This window comes from Pelobates fuscus, chromosome 6 (genome assembly GCF_036172605.1).
Source record: "Pelobates fuscus isolate aPelFus1 chromosome 6, aPelFus1.pri, whole genome shotgun sequence".
Lineage (NCBI taxonomy): Eukaryota > Metazoa > Chordata > Amphibia > Anura > Pelobatidae > Pelobates > Pelobates fuscus.
Genome location: NC_086322.1, coordinates 83,243,001 through 83,264,087, shown reverse-complemented (window position 1 = coordinate 83,264,087; position 21,087 = coordinate 83,243,001). Strand labels below are relative to the sequence as shown.

General features: G+C 45.1%; 1 protein-coding gene and 1 non-coding gene across 2 annotated transcripts in view; both read left to right on the top strand.

The window, feature by feature from the left end:
- Positions 1–21,087, top strand: part of BEND4 (BEN domain containing 4) — an 87,667-nt gene that overhangs the window by 28,166 nt on the left and 38,414 nt on the right. Inside the window, exon 3 of the mRNA XM_063457913.1 lies at positions 20,617–20,708. Within this exon, the coding sequence (XP_063313983.1) occupies positions 20,617–20,708 (92 nt within the window). The remainder of the gene's footprint in view (positions 1–20,616; positions 20,709–21,087) is intronic.
- TRNAQ-CUG (transfer RNA glutamine (anticodon CUG)) lies at positions 19,885–19,956 on the top strand. Its single transcript has one exon. It is a non-coding gene; the product is annotated as a tRNA-Gln (tRNA).

The following is a 21,087-nucleotide window of genomic DNA, read 5'->3' as shown; positions in this document are numbered from 1 at the left end:
GCATGTGTGTCAAAATGCCATGCTGCGCCAATAAGCATCTCCTCATAGAGATGCATTGATGCAGAGCGTGGAGACGCTATACATAGGTACTGTGCAGTGCAGCACTGACCCAGGATGCACTCCAGAGGCCATCTGAGTGACTGTCACTAGAAGTGTTGCAAGGCAACAATGTAAATACTGCATTTCTCTGAAAAGGCAGGGTTTACAATGAAAAGTGTGCAGGGACAGATTATAGACACGAGAACAACCACATTAAGCTGTAGTGGTTCTGGTGACTATAGTGTCCCTTTAAAAATTTTATTTTTGCAATTGAAAAACCTGGCTCCTAACTTTTATTTGCTGGTTCCAAGATTCCAAGCAAATTTGTCAAGCCCTGCATTAAATATAAGTTTGAAGGGTGTGAATGTTTTGCCCTAGATTTTGCCCTTTGGTTAATATCGTAGAGAAGCTCTGGAGACTAATGCACATGGGGGAAAGTGCCACAAACACATCCAAATGCTTATAAATGCATCCACATCCTAATGGCACAGTCAGTCCTGGTGTATTAATGAGGGGACTATGTGAGGTCTATAAGGAGGTTATGTGACCTTGTGAGGTGTTAGTATGTAAATAGGTTACATTTTATATGGGGTACATTAATGAGGGGGTTAAAGGCTGTCTTTCTGTAAACTTGTCATTCGGGTGAGTTGCAGCAGTTGCTGTTGGTTGAAGTTGAATGGACTCCCAGCTATTCTATGCTCCTAGCCAAGCAGCAGTTTGGCCAGGAGCCATCAGAGTCTGGTACTGTTAGGGGGGCGGCAAACTTAAGTTAGCTTCGGCCCTGAAACTGAAAGGCTGGACCAGAGGGTGCAGCATCCTGACTCTGTGTCTGGGAAGGCAGCTGCATGGCTGTATGACCGCGCAGGCGCCCCCTGCACCTTTCCCTCTGCAGCTATAGGCACTGGGGAGAGAGAGGCAGCACAGCTCACACAGGGGGCAGCAGGACATGCCTCATTCATTTGTAGCCACCACACAAAGTGCACGCTGTGCCTCATCCTTTGCAGAACGTCCATCTGGGCATTTGCTGCAGGCCTCTCCCTATGTTTGACAGCTCTGCTTTAGATGTGTGTTTAATCGTAAAATGTAAACATTGTAGTTTCTACAAAACTGCGCTATTTTACACTGCAGGGTTAAAATGACAGAAACACGTAGACAACTACACTGAGATCAGGTGATTTGGGTAACTTTAGTGGTCCTTTAATATACACACATTTGAAAACTGATATTACACCAAGAAAATAAAGTAAGTGTTTGATGAACCTGACAATAATAGGTTCCCAGTGCACACACAGTGTTTGATTCACTTCCATGAAGGACAGCTCCAGCAGAGCAGAAATATGATCACCCGACATGTTTGAAAAGGTTAACAAGAAGGGTTGTCCCAAGCAGTTTATCAGATGTCCGTTACCTGCTGTTGTTCACTCCTGGTCTGCATGTATGGAAGCTGTAATGTACAATAGTGATTCAATGTGAATGGTGATATTAGATAGTACGTAGCTCTCCTCTGCGATACATATACGTATATGACAAATACACGTTCTATACCTTTGAATGTACCAAAGTAAAAATGATAAATTACTTGTTACAAATTGTATTAAAATACTAGCATTTTTGTTTTTATGCAAAACCAAATCATAAAAAGTCAATATTGCTTTAGCCATTTGCAAATTCCACCATTTACTGCAATTAGGTTAGGTTAGGTTTACTCCAACCAATATAACCACGTTGGTGATTTGATGTGGTCATGGTGGTAGGAGTCAGTATGTGCTTGTTTCAGCTTGAAACTCTGCACATACTCAGATATATGTAATTGTGTACTGGGTGCTAGTTGCACCCCCAGACACATGACTGGCATGTGACTCTGTTCCTGGCAATGTCAATTATGTGTATAAAATATCTGTTGTCAGCGCACACTGCACAATGCCGACAGACGATAAAATCTTCTCCTTGCAGGCAGAGCGCATTCAAGGCGAAGATAGATTTCCCCTCCCAGCCAATCTGCATTTCCTTCTGTCTCATTCTGTTCCACATAGCTTATTTTGTTTGTTTGTTCTGTTTTTTTTTTTGTTTTTGTTTTTTTAAACCTCACCTTACTGTCCACTTTTTCCCCTCCCTATTGTTTAGCTCAGTGGGGCTAAACTCAGGATGCAGACAATTACCCAGAACACCTGCCTTACAAAGACTTCTCATTGAGCTGCATTAGGAAGTCTGTGATTGGACAGCCACAGAAAGTCTAGGTTAGAATGGGAGGGCTTGCAAAGGCTGCAGACAAGAAATATGTAGCTTTTACAAACTGTTTTTGTATACACCCAATGAAAAAAAAAAAAGAATTAAATGAATGCATGTTTTCATGAGAGTTATACCTACTAAATAGTGATTTAAAAAAAAATCGATTTATGGAGTGTCTCTTTAAGTAATAGAGAGAGTGCACTTAAAAAAAAACTAAAAAAATCAAAACACAATTGGGAAGCAACATCTTAATCTCTTATTGCTGTTCCATAGAGATCCTAGCTCTCATTCAAAATGTATGTCATACATACTCAAAATTCAATGCTTAAAATGCACTCTGGTTACTTCAGAGATGAATCCTTCGTTTTTGTGCATGCACCCCACAACATTCCATCCCTGTCAGAATTAAAATGTTATAGATCAAAAGATGTAGCTATGCAAAGTACGCTTTAAAAGTCTGATGTATCCTTCATTTGACTTTTTATTTCTAAAGTTTAAATAGAAAATATACTTAAGTAACAGCAAAATGAATCTCTAGAGGAAACATTTCTAAAATAATTTTTAGCATTCAGAAATAGTTGGTTAATTGCCACAGTTAATTCAGAAGGGTAATTGTTATGTTGGTACTATTAACAACTTTCAAACATATTTTTTTTTTTTTTCATATATAATCTTTATTATGCCAACATCAGGAATAAGCATACAGTACAATCAGTTTTGGTTACACTGGTTTTACAAGATATGGCAATGCGGACATTACGGTCATACGTTTGGTACAGGTTATATAACAGGAAACGGTTACTGCACACGCAGTCCAACAAAAACTTGACAGCTATCTGCTCTTGCCGAGGCTCGGACTTTGTGCAATTGGTGATGCGGTGGCCATTTTTTTGGGGGGGGAACAGGAACAGAAGAAGGGGGATGGGGGGGGAGAGGGATTAACTTGGAATGGAGACTTGGAGTCCCTAGCCTTACTACTCAATGCATGCACATGCTAGGTAGCCCACCTTAACAATTTTTTTTTTTTTTTTTTGTTTGCTTGTCTTCGGGTACTAGCATATCAGTTTGACAAATCCAGTTAGTGGCCAGTGTGTCCTGATGCATGGGGCATTGTATTGGTTGCTGGGCCTATGGCGTAAGGTTCCAACTTGACCATTCTTTGTCATATTTAGCCCCCTGACCCTGAACTCTGCTGGCCATACGTTCATAAGAGCTGATGACATCCATTCTCTCTATGATTGCCACCATGGTGGGTATCGCTTTGCTCTTCCAGTTTTGGGCCAGAAGAATTTTTGCTACGGTGAGTATGTTTACTAGCACTTTCTTGTGGGGATGCAGTGGGAGCCCAGGCACCATGTGCAACAGGTAATGTTCTGGTCTCAGTTGGATTAGAAGACCGGTCGTGTTCGCAACAAGATTCTGTATTTGTTTCCAGAATGCACTCAGTGCCTGGCATTTCCAAAACATATGTAGCATGGTACCTGCACCCCCCTCACACCGCCAGCATAGCCCGGAGGAACCCTTGTAAATACGCGCCAACTTGTGCGGTACCAGGTACCATCTCATAGCTATTTTGCAATATGCCTCCCATAACGAGAGGCTTTTGGAGGCCTTCTTTGTGATTGTCATCGCCTCATACCATTGTGCTAATGTCAGCTGGACGCCCAGCTCTCCCTCCCATTGTGTCATATATGATCTTGTTTCACCTGATTGACCTTCTAGTAGGGCATTGTAGCACATGGACAGGGGTTTCCCTAGTTTAGTAGACAGGACCTGAGCAGGTAACAGAGGTAGGTCTTTGGGCAGTTCGTTTGTTCTGCTCGTCTGGGGCAGTAAAATGCTTTTTGTCCTAAGATAGAGATACATGTCCCTTTGTGGGAGGGAAAATGTGCGCTGGAGATCAGGGAACGGTTGGATCTCGCCTCCTTCTAGTAGGTCCTTAACTTTATGTATGCCCTTTGCTGTCCAGTTCGCTGTGGGTAGGTCAGGGGAAAAAATGGACATGACCTCAAGTGGCGCTTCCCTGAAGAGCAGGTGCGGGTCCACGATAAGGTGGCTCCACGCCCGCCACGAGCTCATCAGGAAGCGGGAGCAATGTGATAAATACGCCAGATCATGTTGAACGGGGGCCCTGGTCCACAGTATGCGGGACGTATTGTGTGGATGTAGGCAGGCATCTTCCAATGTTAGCCACAGTGGCTTTTGGGAGCTATCCTTGAGTCTCAAGATATGTACACCCTGTGCTAAGGACGTGGCCCTATAGTAGGTTTTGATATCCGGCAGACCCAGGCCCCCCTTGGTGAAGGGGAAGCCAAGGTTGCGCTGGGCTACTCTCGGGGGTTTTCGTTTCCAGACATGTGCATTGATGACCGATTGCATTAATTTGATCAGTTTGGTAGGGAGTGATATTGGAAGCGTGCGGAAGAGGTACAAGATATGGGGCAGAGCCATCATTTTAATTGTATTTACTCGGCCCAACCAGGAGATCTCTAGATTCTCCCATTTTTCCAGGGTCGCTCTTAGTTTGTGTATGACAGTGAAGTGGTTCTCTTTTGGTATGGCTTGGTGGTTTTTTGTCAGTTTAATCCCTAGATACGTGAGGGACGATTTGCGCCAATCGAAGGTGTATTTGGAGGTGAGGTGCGTCAGTGTTGGATGTGGCAGGTTGATTGGTAACGCTTGTGTCTTAGCGGTGTTGTTCTTATAGAGCGAAACTTTTCCGTACTCTCTGAGAAGGTCTAGGAGGGCTGGGATGGAGCTGACGGGGTTCGTTATGAACATGAGTATGTCGTCGGCAAATAAAGCCAACTTCTGTATGCCGCCCGGGGTTGACAGGCCTTGGATCAGTGTACTATCTTTTATGATTCGTGTTAAGGGTTCGAGGCATAAAATAAAGATTAGTGGCGATAGTGGGCAGCCCTGGCGGGTGCCATTTCGTATGGTGAAGGGTGCTGACAGGAATCCGGTGCTAAAGACCCTTGCCGACGGGCACTGATATAGAGCCAGGATACTATTAATAAAGTCCCGTGGGAGGCCCATCTTAGTCAGAGTTCGTGTCATATATCCCCAGTGCAGGCGGTAGAACGCCTTTTCGGCGTCCAACGCCAGCACCAGGCCTTGCTGAGAGGAGTGGTTTGCCCAGTCAATAAGATTTAGGAAGTGGCGGGTGTTATCCCCCACCTGTCTGCCTGGCACAAACCCTGCTTGTTCAGCAGAGATGAGCGTGGGGAAAAGTGCTTTGACCCTTGTGGCCAACATTTTGGCATATAATTTAGTATCCGAATTGAGGAGCGAGATTGGTCTCAAATTGGCACAGTGTGTGGGGGGTTTGTTAGGCTTTGGCAAAGTAACAATAAAAGCTTCTAGCATTTCTCGGGGCATTTCACCAGATTCTTTGATAGAATTGAACAGTCGTAAGAGGTGTGGGGCTAATTGATCCATGAATTTAATGTAATAATAATTTGAGAGGCCATCTGGGCCCGGGGATTTGCGTTTAGGGAGAGATTTTATGGCTGTCTTGAGCTCTTCTTCAGTGAAGGGACTGGTTAATTGTGCACTAAGGGCCTGGGATATACAGGGGAGGGTGACCCTTTCCAAAAAGGAGTCTATTCCGGCCTCAGAAGGTTGGTAAGTCCCTGGGTCTGTGTGGAGTTGATAAAGTGAGGCGTAGTATTCCGCTAATGAGTTCACTATGTCCTGGGGGTTATAAAGCTTGTCTCCGTGCCTAGAGACAAGATAAGGGATCTTGGCTTGTAGGTACTTTTGTTTCAAGCGGCCAGCTAAAAGCTTACCAGCTTTGTTCCCTAGCGAGTAGTGAGTTTGTTTCAGATATCGCATATGTTTTTCTGTGGTTTGTAATTGCAAATCTCTGAGTTTGGTCCTGAGCGTTTGTAGTCGCTTGTGTGTTTGCTTGGATGGGTTCGATTTATGGTCAGCCTCAATGTCTGCTATGTCCTGAGTGATTTTAGTTTGTATCGAGTGTGCTGCTCTCTTCGTGTTTGCACCTAGCTTTATGAATTCCCCTCTCATAACCACCTTGTGGGCTATCCATTGTGTAGCGAGTGTGGTTTCGCAGCGTTCGTGAATTGTAAAGTATGCATCTAGGGTCTCGCGTAGATGTTCGAAATGGCGAGGGGTTTCCAGGAGGGCCTCGTTGAGGCGCCATGCTCCCCGACCTCTCGCTGGGTGTGGAATTTTCATCGTTATTATCAGGGGGGCATGGTCGGACCATGTGATGGGGCCAATGTGCATGTCAACGGCATGCGGGAGTGTGCTTCTGTCAAAAAGGCATAGATCTATTCTAGAATAGGTCATGTGGACAGGGGAGTAATATGAATAGTCCCTTGCACTCGGATAGAGGTTGCGCCATACATCATAACGTTCTGAAGAGTGCAAGAGATTCGCTAAGTGTCGGCCAATAGATAGTGATGGTTGTTTCGGAGGTCGATTATGGGCCCTCTGTGTGTCAACGTGCGGGTCAGGGGTGCAATTAAAGTCTCCACAGACAATGGTGTGCCCTGACTGGTATTGATCTAGTTTACGAAACGCCTTAGTTAAGAAGTCCTTCTGTGTGTCGTTCGGGGCGTACAGGGAGGCAATCGTCATTTGGAGGCCATTGAGGGAGCCCACCAATATGAGCAGCCTGCCGTCTTTACTGATGTATTGTATGGAGGGCATAAAAGCCCAATCCCTATGGAAGTAAAGCGAGACCCCTTTGGATTTTGTGTTGGCCATGGCATGGTAGGCCTGAGGGTATTGTTTTACTCTAAAGCTTGGTGGTTTGCGTATGCTAAAGTGAGTCTCTTGTAGACATACTATAGCCGCCGTGGATTTGGCCATTTCTTGTCAGCCAGCCGGCGTTTGTGAGGGCTGTTGAGACCCTTAACGTTCATGGAGAGAATTTTTAGTGTGTTATCCATTTGGTGTGGTTAGTGGAATGCTAGACCTTCAAACATATTTTAATCTTGCATATTCTGGCAAATATGATGCTAAGTGTGTTTTCAAATGTTAGTGTCTATTCCAAATAAAAAGACTGAAAACTGGTTTACAATAAAATGTTCCCAAACTAGTATCCTTTGGATCCTCTTTAGCAATTAAATTGGGATGGCAAAATTACATGGACACTCTAAACACCAAAACAACTTAAGCCTAATAAAGCAATCTTAGGGTATAGGAGTGGTTCCCAAACTTTAGGTGCAAGGCGCCTTTAATATTTTAATATTTTTCCAAGGGGCCCTAATTTAAAACAATTTCCTAGGTTGTATATATGTACAGTGCAGCAGCATATACTGGGCCCCTGTACTGCAGAAATGCTTGCCGTTTAAGTGCAGATCCAGAACCTAATCTTGGGAGGGGCACTGGTAAATTATTTAAAGAAACAATCCAGGCACAATAACCACTACAGCACTTTGTAGTGGCTATGGTGCCAGTAGTGCCGCAGTGCCCTCTCAGAGTAAGTAGTCAAACTGTTTAAGAACAGTTTGACAACTTACCTGGGATCTGCCATGATAGGTGCTGTAGGGAATACGGGCACTAGTGTGTGTGAGGTGTGGGTGCAATATATATATATATATATATATATATATATATGTGTGTGTGTGTGGGGTGCAGTGACTATAAGGGGTTGCTTTGTGTTTGTGAGGGGTGCAGTGTGTGTATGTGGGGCAGTTTGTGCGTGAGGGGTACAGTGTGCTTGTGAGGGATGCAGTGTGTGTGTGTGTGGGGTGCAGTGAGTGTACAGTGGTGCATTGTGTTTGTGAAGGATATAGTGTGTGTGTGTGTGTATGTGGGGCAGTTTGTGCATGATGGGTACAGTGTGTTTGTGGGGTACAGTGTGTGTGAGGTTTACAGTGTGTGTGGGGCAGGTTGTGTGAGGGGTACAGTGTGTGTGTTTTGGTGGGAAGTTGTGTGTGAATGGGGGGCAGTGTGTGTGTGTGTGTATGGGGAGCAGTGTGTGTGTATAGGGGGGATAAGGTGTGTGTGTATAGGGGGAGTTATTGTGGGTGTCTGGGGGTAGAAGGGCAGATACATATATACTTAAAAACTTAAAAAATAAAAATAAAATAATTTTGATATACCCCTCCCTGCTTACCTTTGCCTTGGACGGGGGACATTTCCTGCAAGACCTGTGAAAGCCCTGGTGGTCCCAGTGGTAAGAGTGAACTCTAGCAGCCTAAGGAGCTGCTAGAGTTCACTCTCGCAAGATTTGGGGCGCCGTTGTGTCAAGCTCGGGAGAGTAGAACCTGGCGGAGCTGCAGGTTACAGCTCCCCCGGGTTCTCCCTCCCTCCTCTGCCGGCATAACACTGCCAACTGGCCGGTGAGGGAAATCTCTGATCTCCCCTCCGGTCCTGCAGAGCCGGCAGGGAAGAGGGAGGCACAGTTCCCGATGCAATGATCATATAAGCAGAGCACCAGGAAAATATCTTGCCCATCGGCACACAGTTTGGGAACTGCTGGGGTATACAGTTGAAATCAAAATTATTTAACCCCCATTGAAAATCAGTTTGTTTGTTTTTTGTAAAAAATTTGCAGACTTTCAGCTGTTTGCAATGAACAAATCAAACAAAGCAATTAAAATAGCCCAACGCAATGAATGCTTCAAGTGGTTTTCCCAAATTCAATTAAAAATGTAACTTATAACAATTTCTCCAGCCTCAAAATTATTCAGCCCCTTCGTGGCAAGCATATTTAGTACTTAGTAGCCTTTTGCTGCTATGACCTGCTGCAAACAAGATGCATAGCCAGACACCAGGTTCCAGCAGTGTTCCTGCGGAATCTTAGCCCATTGCTCATGAGCAATGGCCTCCAGTTCAGTAATATTATTGGGTTTGCATGCTACAACCGCCTTCTTCAAATCCCACCAGAGATTTTCTATAGGGTTCAAGTCAGGTTACCACTGTAGAATTTTCCAGGACTTCTGCAACCAAGCCATGGTGGAATTTGAGGTTTGCTTGGGATCAGTGTCTTGTTGGAAGGTCCAAGGACGCCCAAGCTTCAGCTTCCTCACAAACGGCATGATATTTTCTCCTATGATTTCATGATATGTCAATGAATCCATCTTGCCTTCCACATGCTATGGGTTTGAGTTGAATTTGGGGAAACTACTGGAAGCATTTTTTGTGTTGAGCTATTTCAATTGCTTTTGTTTGACTTGTTCATTGCAAACATATTTTCAATGGGGGTTAAATAATTTTGATTACAACTGTATACCCCAGCTGAACGTCTGTAGATTTTGACAATAAACCTGATTTTTATTGGGGGTTGAAAATGTTTGATTACAACTGTAGCTAATGCCCTAAGAAGTTAAATCACTTTTGTTTCTGTTTATGCAGCCTTAGTCACACCTCCCCTGCATAAAAACTATTTTCATTCTCAATCTGTGCATTGTGTTTACTTAAGAAGATCGTATCTCCTGCTCTGTTAATTTAACTTTTATCACACACAGTAGGCAACTGCAGGTTGTAGCAGGCTATTAACAGAGCAGGAGATAATAGATTCTAAATTAAACATACTTTGCATTAAAAGAAGTTTAAAAATTGGATCTCTCCATTAAGCTAAAGCTGTTTTGGTAATTACCGTATATACTCGAGTATAAGCCGAGTTTTTCAGCCCATTTTTTGGGCTGAAAAACCCCAACTCGGCTTATACTCGAGTCAAGGTCTGTATTATGGCAATTTGCATTGCCATAATACAGACTGGGGGAGAGGAGGGCTGGCAGAGCTGTACTTACCTGTTCTGCAGCTCCTGTCAGCTCTCTCCTCCTCCGCGCCGTCCGTTCAGCACCTCGGTCAGCTCCCAGTGTAAATCTCGCGAGAGCCGCGGCTCTCGCGAGACTTACAGTGTGAGCTGATAGAAGGAGCTGCACGGACGGCGCAGAGGAGGAGAGAGCTGACAGGAGCTGCAGAACAGGTAAGTACAGCTCTGCCAGCCCCCCTCTCCCCCCCACTGAACTGCCACTGGACCACTTTTTTTTTAAAAAAGGGGGTATAAGGACCACTGTGGGAAGGGGGGGGTATAAGGACCACTATTGGAGGGAGGGGGTGGGATAAGGACCACTATGGGAGGGAGGGGGGGTATAAGGACCGCTATGGGAGGGAGGGGGGGGTATAAGGACCGCTATGGGAGGGAGGGGGGGGATAAGGACCACTATTGGAGGGAGGGGGTGGGATAAGGACCACTATTGGAGGGAGGGGGTGGGATAAGGACCACTATGGGAGGGAGGGGGTATAAGGACCGCTATGGGAGGGAGGGAGGGGGGTATAAGGACCGCTATGGGAGGGAGGGGGGGGATAAGGACCACTATGGGAGGGAGGGGGGGATAAGGACCACTATGGGAGGGAGGGAGGGGGGATAAGGACCACTATGAGAGGGAAGGGGGGGATAAGGACCACTATGGGAGGGAGGGGGGGATAAGGACCACTATGTGGGAGGGAGGGGGGATAAGGACCACTATACCACTATGGAAGGGAGGGGGGGATAAGGACCACTATCGGAGGGAGGGGGGTGGGATAAGGACCACTATGGGAGGGAGGGGGGAGAAAAGGAACACTATGGGAGGGAGGGGGGGATAAGGACCACTATGGGAGGAAGGGAGGGGGGGGATAAGGACCACTATGGGAGGGAGGGGGATAAGGACCACTATGGGAGGGAGGGGGGGGATAAGGACCACTATGGGAGGGAGGGGGGGGATAAGGACCACTAGGGGAGGGAGGGGGGATAAGGACCACTAGGGGAGGGGAGGGGGGGATAAGGACCACTAGGGTAGGGGAGGGGGAAGTAAGGACCACTAGGGGAGGGGAGGGGGAAGTAAGGACCACTAGGGGAGGGGTGAGTCAGGACCACTGGGGGAGGGGGGTGAAGGAACACGGGGGTGGGGAGGTAAGGACCACTGAGGGAGGAGGAGGGGAGGTCAGGACATATGGGGGGGGGGCAAATATCCTTGCACCGGCCCTGCACACACTGCATTCATACACTGCATTCATACACACACTGCACTCATACACACACACTGCATTCATACACACACACACTGCACTCATACACACACTGCACTCATACACACACTGCACTCATACACACACTGCACTCATACACACACTGCACTCATACACACACGCTGCACTCATACACACACGCTGCACTCATACGCACACACTGCATTCATTATACACACACTGTAAATAAATATTCAATTAATATATTTTTTTTAGGATCTAATTTTATTTAGAAATTTACCAGTAGCTGCTGCATTTCCCACCCTAGTCTTATACTCGAGTCAATAAGTTTTCCCAGTTTTTTGGGGAAAAATTAGGGGCCTCGGCTTATATTCGGGTCGGCTTATACTCGAGTATATACGGTAGATTGTCCTCATAAAAAGGTGTGGTCCGTGAATGGAAGTTGTCCATGTTGGCAGATCTCTTCACCTACAGTAAGGAAGCGCAGAGGACTGTTTATCCACTGCTCTCTAGGTATTCTCCAAAAAGAGGTGACTCCGGATACAGAATATGGTCAATATGTACTTCACATGTGTTGGAGCTAGCAGTTAAGTCTCCAAGCTCTATAAAGATATAGATGTTTAAGGTGAGAAGAACATAAAGCTCAGTGAGCTCAACTTTTCACACACCATTCTTACTTTTATGGATTCAAAAGAAGGCAAACAATCTCTAGACTGACATATCTAATCTTGCTTAAAAAGAGAAGAAAATGCTTCTTGACTTCAAAATGAAAGCTAGATTTCTTTGTGGATCAATAAGCTGTTTTGATTATGTCCTTCGTTATCCTACATCATATCAAGAAATAGGTTACAATTGGTGCAATCCCTGTGGGTTATTGGCTAAACTTGCCTCATAAGTGTTCCTCTTTAGGAGGGCGCTGTATGTTTAAGATGAAAAGATTCCAAATAATGATCTTCTTTGCTTTGAAATTTTTGTTTTGTCACTCTTTTTATAAGAGTTTAAAATGTTGAGTGTTTATGGGACTGCAGCACTTATGGGACTGCAGCACTAAAGAGACACTATAGTTATTCAGACGAAGTCATCTCAATGAAGTACTCTTGGTGCAGTTTCCCTGTCTTTTTTAATCCTGCAAAATCCATGTAAAATATAGAATTTTTTTTTTTTTTTTTAAATGGCAATATTTATGTTGCAAGGTTAAAGGGACACTATAGTCACCTGAACAACTTTAGCTTAATGAAGCAGTTTTGGTGTGTAGAACATGCCCCTGCAGCCTCACTGCTCAATCCTCTGCCATTTAGGAGTTAAATCCCTTTGTTTATGAACCCTAGTCACACCTCCCTGCATGTGACTTGCACAGCCTTCCATAAACACTTCCTGTAAAGAGAGCCATATTTAGGCTTTCTTTATTGCAAGTTCTGTTTAATTAAGATTTTCTTATCCCCTGCTATGTTAATAGCTTGCTAGACCCTGCAAGAGCCTCCTGTATGTGATTAAAGTTCAATTTAGATATTGAGATACAATTATTTAAGGTAAATTACATCTGTTTGAAAGTGAAACCAGTTTTTTTTTCATGCAGGCTCTGTCAATCATAGCCAGGGGAGGTGTGGCTAGGGCTGCATAAACAGAAACAAAGTGATTTAACTCCTAAATGACAGTGAATTGGGCAGTGAAATTGCAGGGGAATGATCTATACACTAAAACTGCTTTATTTAGCTAAAGTAATTTAGGTGACTATAGTGTTCCTTTAATGGAACCCTATAGTGTTAGAAATTCAAACACGTATTCCTAACACTATAGTGCTGAACTACCTAATTAGGTGTCCTGCCCCCCTCAGTAAGGAGTTAAAAAAGTAGCTTACTTACCTTTTATTCATCCTTGAGTTGGTCTTGGTGTAGCTGGCCCCGCCTCCATGGCTGAGATAATTAATCTTGATGATCTCTGCCAATTCAATGTTTCCCATAGGAAACCATAGAGAGGCAAAGTGCTGTGCTGCACCAATCAGCATCTCCTCAAAGAGCTGCATTGAATAAATGCATCTCTATGAGGAGCGATGAATGCATCACTCGAATAGGAAGCACATCTACTGGCTGTCTGGGTGACTGCATCCAAATATGTTACCAGGCATCAATTCAAAAACTGCCTTTTACAGGTAGCTTTAACAGTTCTAAGACTGCAGGTACATACTATAGACACCAGAACCATTACATTAAAGTCTCACTGTTCAATTTACGGCCATTTAGGAGTGGCACTAGCCCCCCCCCCTCCCCCCCCCCCCAGCAGTTATATCATACTAAATATACTTTCACCTAAAATACAATATAATATAATAGTGATCACAAAAGTTATACTCCTCCAAAAGCAAAAATTATCAGCCTCCCTTGAGTCACCCCCAGTCGATGATCTCACATCAGCCAAAGTATATACACATTATACAAGTATATTGTGAGTGCATCTAATTATAGTGCATATTATTTGGTTATATAGATTTACACTATGTTTTATATATTTCTTTAATTTCAGATCATCAGCTGGTTCCCTTTTTCTGTTGCATATAGCAGTTATAACATAACTTGCTTAAGAAGTTTTTTATATCCCTCTCTGTAAATTGAACTTAAATCACACTAAGGAGACTTTTGCATGGTGTAGAAGGCTATTAACAGAGCAGGAGATAAGAACTTTTAAATTAGACAGACTGTGCAATAAAGGAAGTTGAAACATTAGATCTCTCTTTACAGGAAGTGTTTAGGAAACTGTGCAGATCACATACAGGGAGGTGTGACTATGTTGTGTAAACAAAGTGATTTAACTCCTAAATGAAAGATAATTGAGCAGTGAGACTGCAGGGGCATGATTTGTACTCCAAAACTGTTTCATTAAGCTACAGTTGTTCTAGTGCCTATAGGGTCCATTTAAGCAGTAGTGGTTCTGATGACTATAGTGTGCCTTTACATCCACCTTTGTCTAGACCTTCTCCAACAAAACTCTCTCTCTGTGCATAATAGAGATAGATGATTTACATGCTTGCAGCATCTCAGCTCAACTCACAACACTGTGAATCAGGTATCCAACTGTCCTGGCACGAATAGTGCTATTTTCCATCACGAACAGTCCCAGTGAAATGTGCAATCCACCTGGTACTAAGTATCTAACTAATAATGTCATATAAAGCTACTACACCACTGCCATGCTCTAAGACGTATGCAGGCTTGAAAAGAGTTACACATGCACACAAAGGAACATGCACATTTAAGGGAACACTATAGTCACCAGAAATCTACAGCTTTATGTAGCTGTTCTGGTGAGTATAATCCGTTCACTAAAGGATTTTATATGTAAACACTGCCTTTTCTGAGAAAAGACAGGGTTTACATTACAGCCTAAGGGCACCATCAGTGTTCAGCGTCTCCATTCTCTACATAAGACATTGAACTTTCCCCATAGAGACGCACTGATACAATGCATCTTTATGAGGAGATGCTGATTGGCCTGGGTGTCATCAGAATTTCCTATGGGAAAGCATTGGATTGGCTGAGATCGTCAATTCTGATGTTGTCAACCAAGGCTGTAAATCAGGGGCAGGGATAGCACCTGTAGGCCCATGAGGCGCTGGAAGAAAGGTGAGTTTAACACTATTTAAGGGGGTTAAGGGAGGGCTGGGAACCTTAATAGTGTTTTTCACACTATAGGGTCAGGAATACATGTTTATGTTCCTGATTCTGTAGTGTTCCTTTAACTTATATTTTATGCTTTTATACCGGTGGTTTCCTAACTTGATGTACAAGATATTTAACTATATTGACCATTGCTGTCTTGATTATATATTTGCTAAACTTGCCCAATATATAATATATATATATAATTCCACCAAATACTGCTATGTCATATTTATATGACGTGTATTAAAGGGACTCTATAGTCACCATATAAAAGCAAGAAAGACAGGTCCCCCAGCCTTCCTTCTTGCTTTTATATGAACTTTCATTCATTAAAAAAAAAAAATCGGTGTTTTTATATTAAAAACTTACCTCCGTTCCAGCGCCGAGCTCCCCGCTAGGCTGCGCCCCCTTTTTCGTCAAAATGACGAAATCGCGGGGCCCAATGGGACGGCTTCGCGCTGGACCAATCGCGTTCTTCATAGAGCGGCATTGAATGCCGCCCTATGAAGAACCTGAGCGCTTTACCGCGCATGTGCGCGGAATGCGCGTTCGCGAGCTGAGCTGTCTGACTGACAGCTCAGCTCGCTTTCTAAAATTATCAATAATAATTTAGGGCCCCCACCCGCCCTGTGCGGCGGGTGGGGGCCCTAAAATTATCAATGAGGGGGGGACCTACTGTCCCCCCCCCGGCCCCCACCCCTGTGCGGCGGGTGGGGGCCCTAAAATTATCAATGAGGGGGGGACCTACTGTCCCCCCCCGGACCCCACCCCTGTGCGGCGGGTGGGGGCCCTAAAATTATCAATGAGGGGGGGGGGACCTACTGTCCCCCCCCCGGCCCCCACCCCTGTGCGGCGGGTGGGGGCCCTAAAATTATCAATGAGGGGGGGACCTACTGTCCCCCCCCGGCCCCCACCCCTGAGCGGCGGGTGGGGGCCCTACAATTATCAATGAGGGGGGGGACCTACTGCCCCCCCCCGGCCCCCACCCCTGAGCGGCGGGTGGGGGCCCTAAAATGATCAGTAAGGGGGGGGGACCTACTGTCCCCCCCCCGGCCCCCACCCCTGTGCGGCGGGTGGGGGCCCTAAAATGATCAATAGGGGGGGGACCTACTGTCCCCCCCCCCGGCCCCCACCCCTGAGCGGCGGGTGGGGGCCCTAAAATGATCAATAAGGGGGGGGACCTACTGCCCCCCCCTGGCCCCCACCCCTGTGCGGCGGGTGGGGGCCCTAAAATTATCAATAAGGGGGGGGGACCTACTGTCCCCCCCCCCGGCCCCCACCCCTGAGCGGCGGGTGGGGGCCCTAAAATTATCAATAAGGGGGGGGGACCTACTGTCCCCCCCCCGGCCCCCACCCCTGAGCGGCGGGTGGGGGCCCTAAAATTATCAATAAGGGGGGGGGACCTATTGTCCCCCCCCGGCCCCCACCCCTGAGCGGTGGGTGGGGGCCCTAAATACAAAGGGGGGGGACCCTAGTTAACCCTCCCCCCCCCCAAAAAAAAATATCTCTCTACCTACCCCCCTCACCCTAAAAATAATGAGGGGGGACCATTAACTAAAAACCTGTAAAAAAAATGAGATAAAATCAACTTACCATTCGATGTTTTCTTTCTTCTAAAATCTTCTTTCTTCAGCCCCAAAAAAGGCCAAATAAAAATCCATAATAACCGACGCAATTAAAAAAAAAAAAAAAAAAAAACGAGCGCAAAAAAAAATAATCCATCTTCACCCATGGAGGGCTCCGCGCAGACTGAGCTCCGCAGGGCGGGGGAAGGCTTATAAAGCCTTGCCCCGCCCTGCAATTAGGCTAAGAACACTCTGATTGGTGGGTTTAAGCCAATCAGAGTGCTCTTTGTCATTTTACAAGCGTGGGAAAGTTCTTTGGAATTTTCCCACGCTTGTAAAATGACACAGAGCACTGTGATTGGATGGATTTCAAGCCATCCAATCACAGTGCTCTGTGTCATTTTACAAGCGTGGGAAAGTTCTTTGGAATTTTCCCACGCTTGTAAAATGACAAAGAGCACTGTGATTGGATGGATTTCAAGCCATCCAATCACCGTGCTCTGTGTCATTTTACAAGCGTGGGAAAGTTCTTTGGAATTTTCCCACGCTTGTAAAATGACAAAGAGCACTGTGATTGGATGGATTTCAAGCCATCCAATCACAGTGCTCTTTGTCATTTTACAAGCGTGGGAAAGTTCTTTGGAATTTTCCCACGCTTGTAAAATGACACAGAGCAATGTGATTGGATGGCTTGAAATCCATCCAATCACAGTGCTCTGTGTCATTTTACAAGCGTGGGAAAATTCCAAAGAACTTTCCCACGCTTGTAAAATGACAAAGAGCACTGTGATTGGATGGATTTCAAGCCATCCAATCACATTGCTCTGTGTCATTTTACAAGCGTGGGAAAATTCCAAAGAACTTTCCCACGCTTGTAAAATGACAAAGAGCACTCTGATTGGCTTAAACCCACCAATCAGAGTGTTCTTAGCCTAATTGCAGGGCGGGGCAAGGCTTTATAAGCCTTCCCCCGCCCTGCGGAGCTCAGTCTGCGCGGAGCCCTCCATGGGTGAAGATGGATTATTTTTTTTGCGCTCGGGTTTTTTTTTTTTTTTTTTTATTGCGTCGGTTATTATGGATTTTTATTTGGCCTTTTTTGGGGCTGAAGAAAGAAGATTTTAGAAGAAAGAAAACATCGAATGGTAAGTTGTTTTTATCTTATTTTTTTTTTCTTTACAGGTTTTTAGTTAAAGGGTCCCCCCTCATTATTTTTAGGGTGAGGGGGTAGGTAGGGAGATAAGTTTTTTTTTTTGGGGGGGGGGGGGGGGGAGAGGGTTAACTAGGGTCCCCACCCCCTTTGTATTTAGGGCCCCCACCCACCGCTCAGGGGTGGGGGCCGGGGGGGGACAATAGGTCCCCCCCTATTGATAATTTTATGGCCCCCACCCACCGCTCAGGGGTGGGGGCCGGGGGGGGACAGTAGGTCCCCCCCCTATTGTGAATTTTAGGGCCCCCACCCACCGCTCAGGGGTGGGGGCCGGGGGGGGGGGGCAGTAGGTCCCCCCCCTTATTGTGAATTTTAGGGCCCCCACCCACCGCTCAGGGGTGGGGGCCGGGGGGGGGGGCAGTAGGCCCCCCCCCCCTTATTGTGAATTTTAGGGCCCCCACCCGCCGCACAGGGGTGGGGGCCGGGGGGGGGCAGTATGTCCCCCCCTTATTTTTTATTTTAAGGCCCCCACCCACCGCACAGGGGTGGGGGCCGGGGGGGGGACAATAGGTCCCCCCTTATTGATAATTTTAGTGCCCCCACCCGCCGCACAGGGGTGGGGGTCGGGGGGGCAGTATGTGCCACCCTTATTTTTAGGGCCCCCACTCACCGCTCAGGGGTGGGGGCCGGGGGGGGGGGGAGGAGAGTAGGTCCGTCCCCCCCCTCCCTTCAACCACTATTGTGGCCAGACAGCATCCCTGTGGGTTCGGGCTTCAGCTGTCAGCTGAAGCCACGCCCACAGCAGTGCTGACAGGCTGTCAGCACACAAAGCGCGTTCACAGTGCTTTGTGTGCTGATAGCCCGTCTGATGCATTCACCCAGAATGCATCGGACGAGAGGCCTTTTTAGGGCCTCTGAACTCGGAAGTCCCTCTGGTGGCCGTCTGATTGACTGCAACAAGAGGTGTTCCAAGCTTCCAATGTAAACACTGCATTTTCTCAGAAAATACAGTGCTTACAAGAAAAAGGCTCCGGGTAGCTGTAGCACTCACCTAAACAACCTCATTAAGCTGAAGTTGTTCAGGTGACTATAGTGTCCCTTTAAAGGCACCTCCAGGTGGGATAATTCACATCCCATGAACAAATATTTACTGCTCTTTAAATATGTTTATTTGACAAGAATTGTATACAGTAGAAACAATAAGGATAATTGTTACAATATGATGAGTAACTGTACTTCACATACAGGGTTGGAGTATAAGGCTTTGGAACCTACATTGGTTTATGGGTTGCAGTTAGATGGGATGACTATGAAATTACAGGCCCTGTAATTCCAACAACTCCAACAATAACCAACCGTGAATTATCAAACAAAGTATGTACACCAAGAATTATCAAACAAAGTATGTACACCAGTGGGATGGAACGGGAAGACAATGGGGAGCCAAGGTTAGGTGACTGGGTAACTGTGCGGATGTGTATGTAAATGGAAGATTAGGTGACAAGGTGGGGGCTAAGTGGCAGGGTCCATATAATATAAATGGGCTGTGAGGTAGGGGTTAGGTGACAGAATGAATTTATGTATATAACTGAGAGGGGAGGTGGAGCTTAAATGACAGGGTTGGGATTTATATAAAAAGAGGTGAGGTGGGAAATGTTAAATATTACTTTCAAATAAGAATATTATGTTCCTTTGGATGAGTATGTAGTTGAATGCAGTTAAAGTTCATGTGAATAGAGGAATGTACTTTTGTCTGCAGTACAGCTGCTGTGATGTTGTGATGCAATGAAGAATTTCAATGTGATTACATATTGTCAATCTATATGTCATAGTAGGTGTGTATCTGTGTGTGTAATGCTGATGTATGCCAATCCTAAAGTATAATTTATTTACGGTCAGAGGGATGGAGGGATTGATTTGTATGTAGCTTAAATGTTTTACAATTGAGTAGAAAAGATGTGTGTGAAAGCAGGGGTGTATTTCTATTAAATTGGTAACGTATGAATGTAAGGGTGTATTTATGTTAAGTACCTGTGAGCGCAGGGGTGTATTTTCATGGAGTGTGTGTGAGAATACAAGCGGGTGTTGATGTATGAAGGCTAATATGTAAAAGTGTGAGAGTTTGTGTATGAATGGTGGGCTATAGTTATGTTGCCTGTCTATGTGTAAACAACGTAGGAGTATTTTTGAGCAGTGTGTGAATATGGGTGTGCACTTGTGAGATGTGTGAGTGTGAATGTGTGTTGCCTGTAAGCTTGTGTAAATAAAGAGTGTATTACAAATACAGATCAGTGGTTCCATGGTGTAATGGTTAGCACTCTGGACTCTGAATCCAGCGATCCAAGTTCAAATCTCAGTGGAACCTTTCCATTAGATAGCATTAACCTTTAGAAGCTTATAAGTAAATTGGTCTGTGGGAAAAATAGTTCATATCAAGCATTTAGTTTAAGCATGCGTGGGATAGGCATAAGGCTATCCCAGACTTAAGATAAGGCCAGGGACTAATTAAAAAAAGTATTTTGAAATATTGGGCAGACTAGATGGACCGAATGGTTCTTATCTGCCGTCACATTCTATGTTTCTATGATCAGGGTGTGTGTGAATGAGGGATGTATTTGAAATCTGCCTGTGTGAGAATGAGGGGTGTATTTATAAGGTACAAATGTTTTTATTTTTTTATCTTTCGTACTCCCCCATTTACTTTTGACTCTATGTCTCTCTCATTCTTCCTCAATGTATATATTCACCATTCTCCATCATTTGTGTCTTTACACAACCCACCTGTATGTCTATCTATTATCAAACTCTTTGTCTTTCTCCACATCTACCTCACTACACTTCTGTCACAAATCTTACCCACTTGTATCTCCCTTCATAACTGTGCATCTCCTATGCCTCATACACCTCCTCCCAAAAACCCCACTCATGTCTTTGCAAGAGCTTTCTTTAAATGGTTTATAAAAGACCCAAGACAAATGTTTCTGCTTAAAACTGATTTATTCAAAGTTTATTCTGTTTCTCTTAGTGCCCTGCCAGACCGTCCTAGACTACTTGAAGACTGTACTCCAACACCACAATCAACTAGTGATACCGCAGCCAGTAGAGCAACCAACAGAGGTAAAACAAGATTTTTTTAAACCCTGTAAGCTAACTTTCTATAGGGTATTACATATTATTTAATATGTTAATAGATACATATGTTTGTCTTTAATTAATTAGTAATGACAGAACACACTACCACCATGTGTAGCCTTGGTGACATATGGTAGTATATGTTGGCTATTTAAATATCTTTATAACCAGATTTCTGGATTCATCCCAATGAAGCTTTCCAGCATTCAGTAATAAGTGTTAAGGTGATTATATCCCAGTACGCAAACCCAGGGCAAACAGTACAAGAAAAACTTTCACTGGTCTTATGAGTGGCTGCGCTTAAGAGAGCAATAGAGAGTAGTCCAAGTTACTCCAGGATCAAGGATGCAGAACAAAAGGTCGA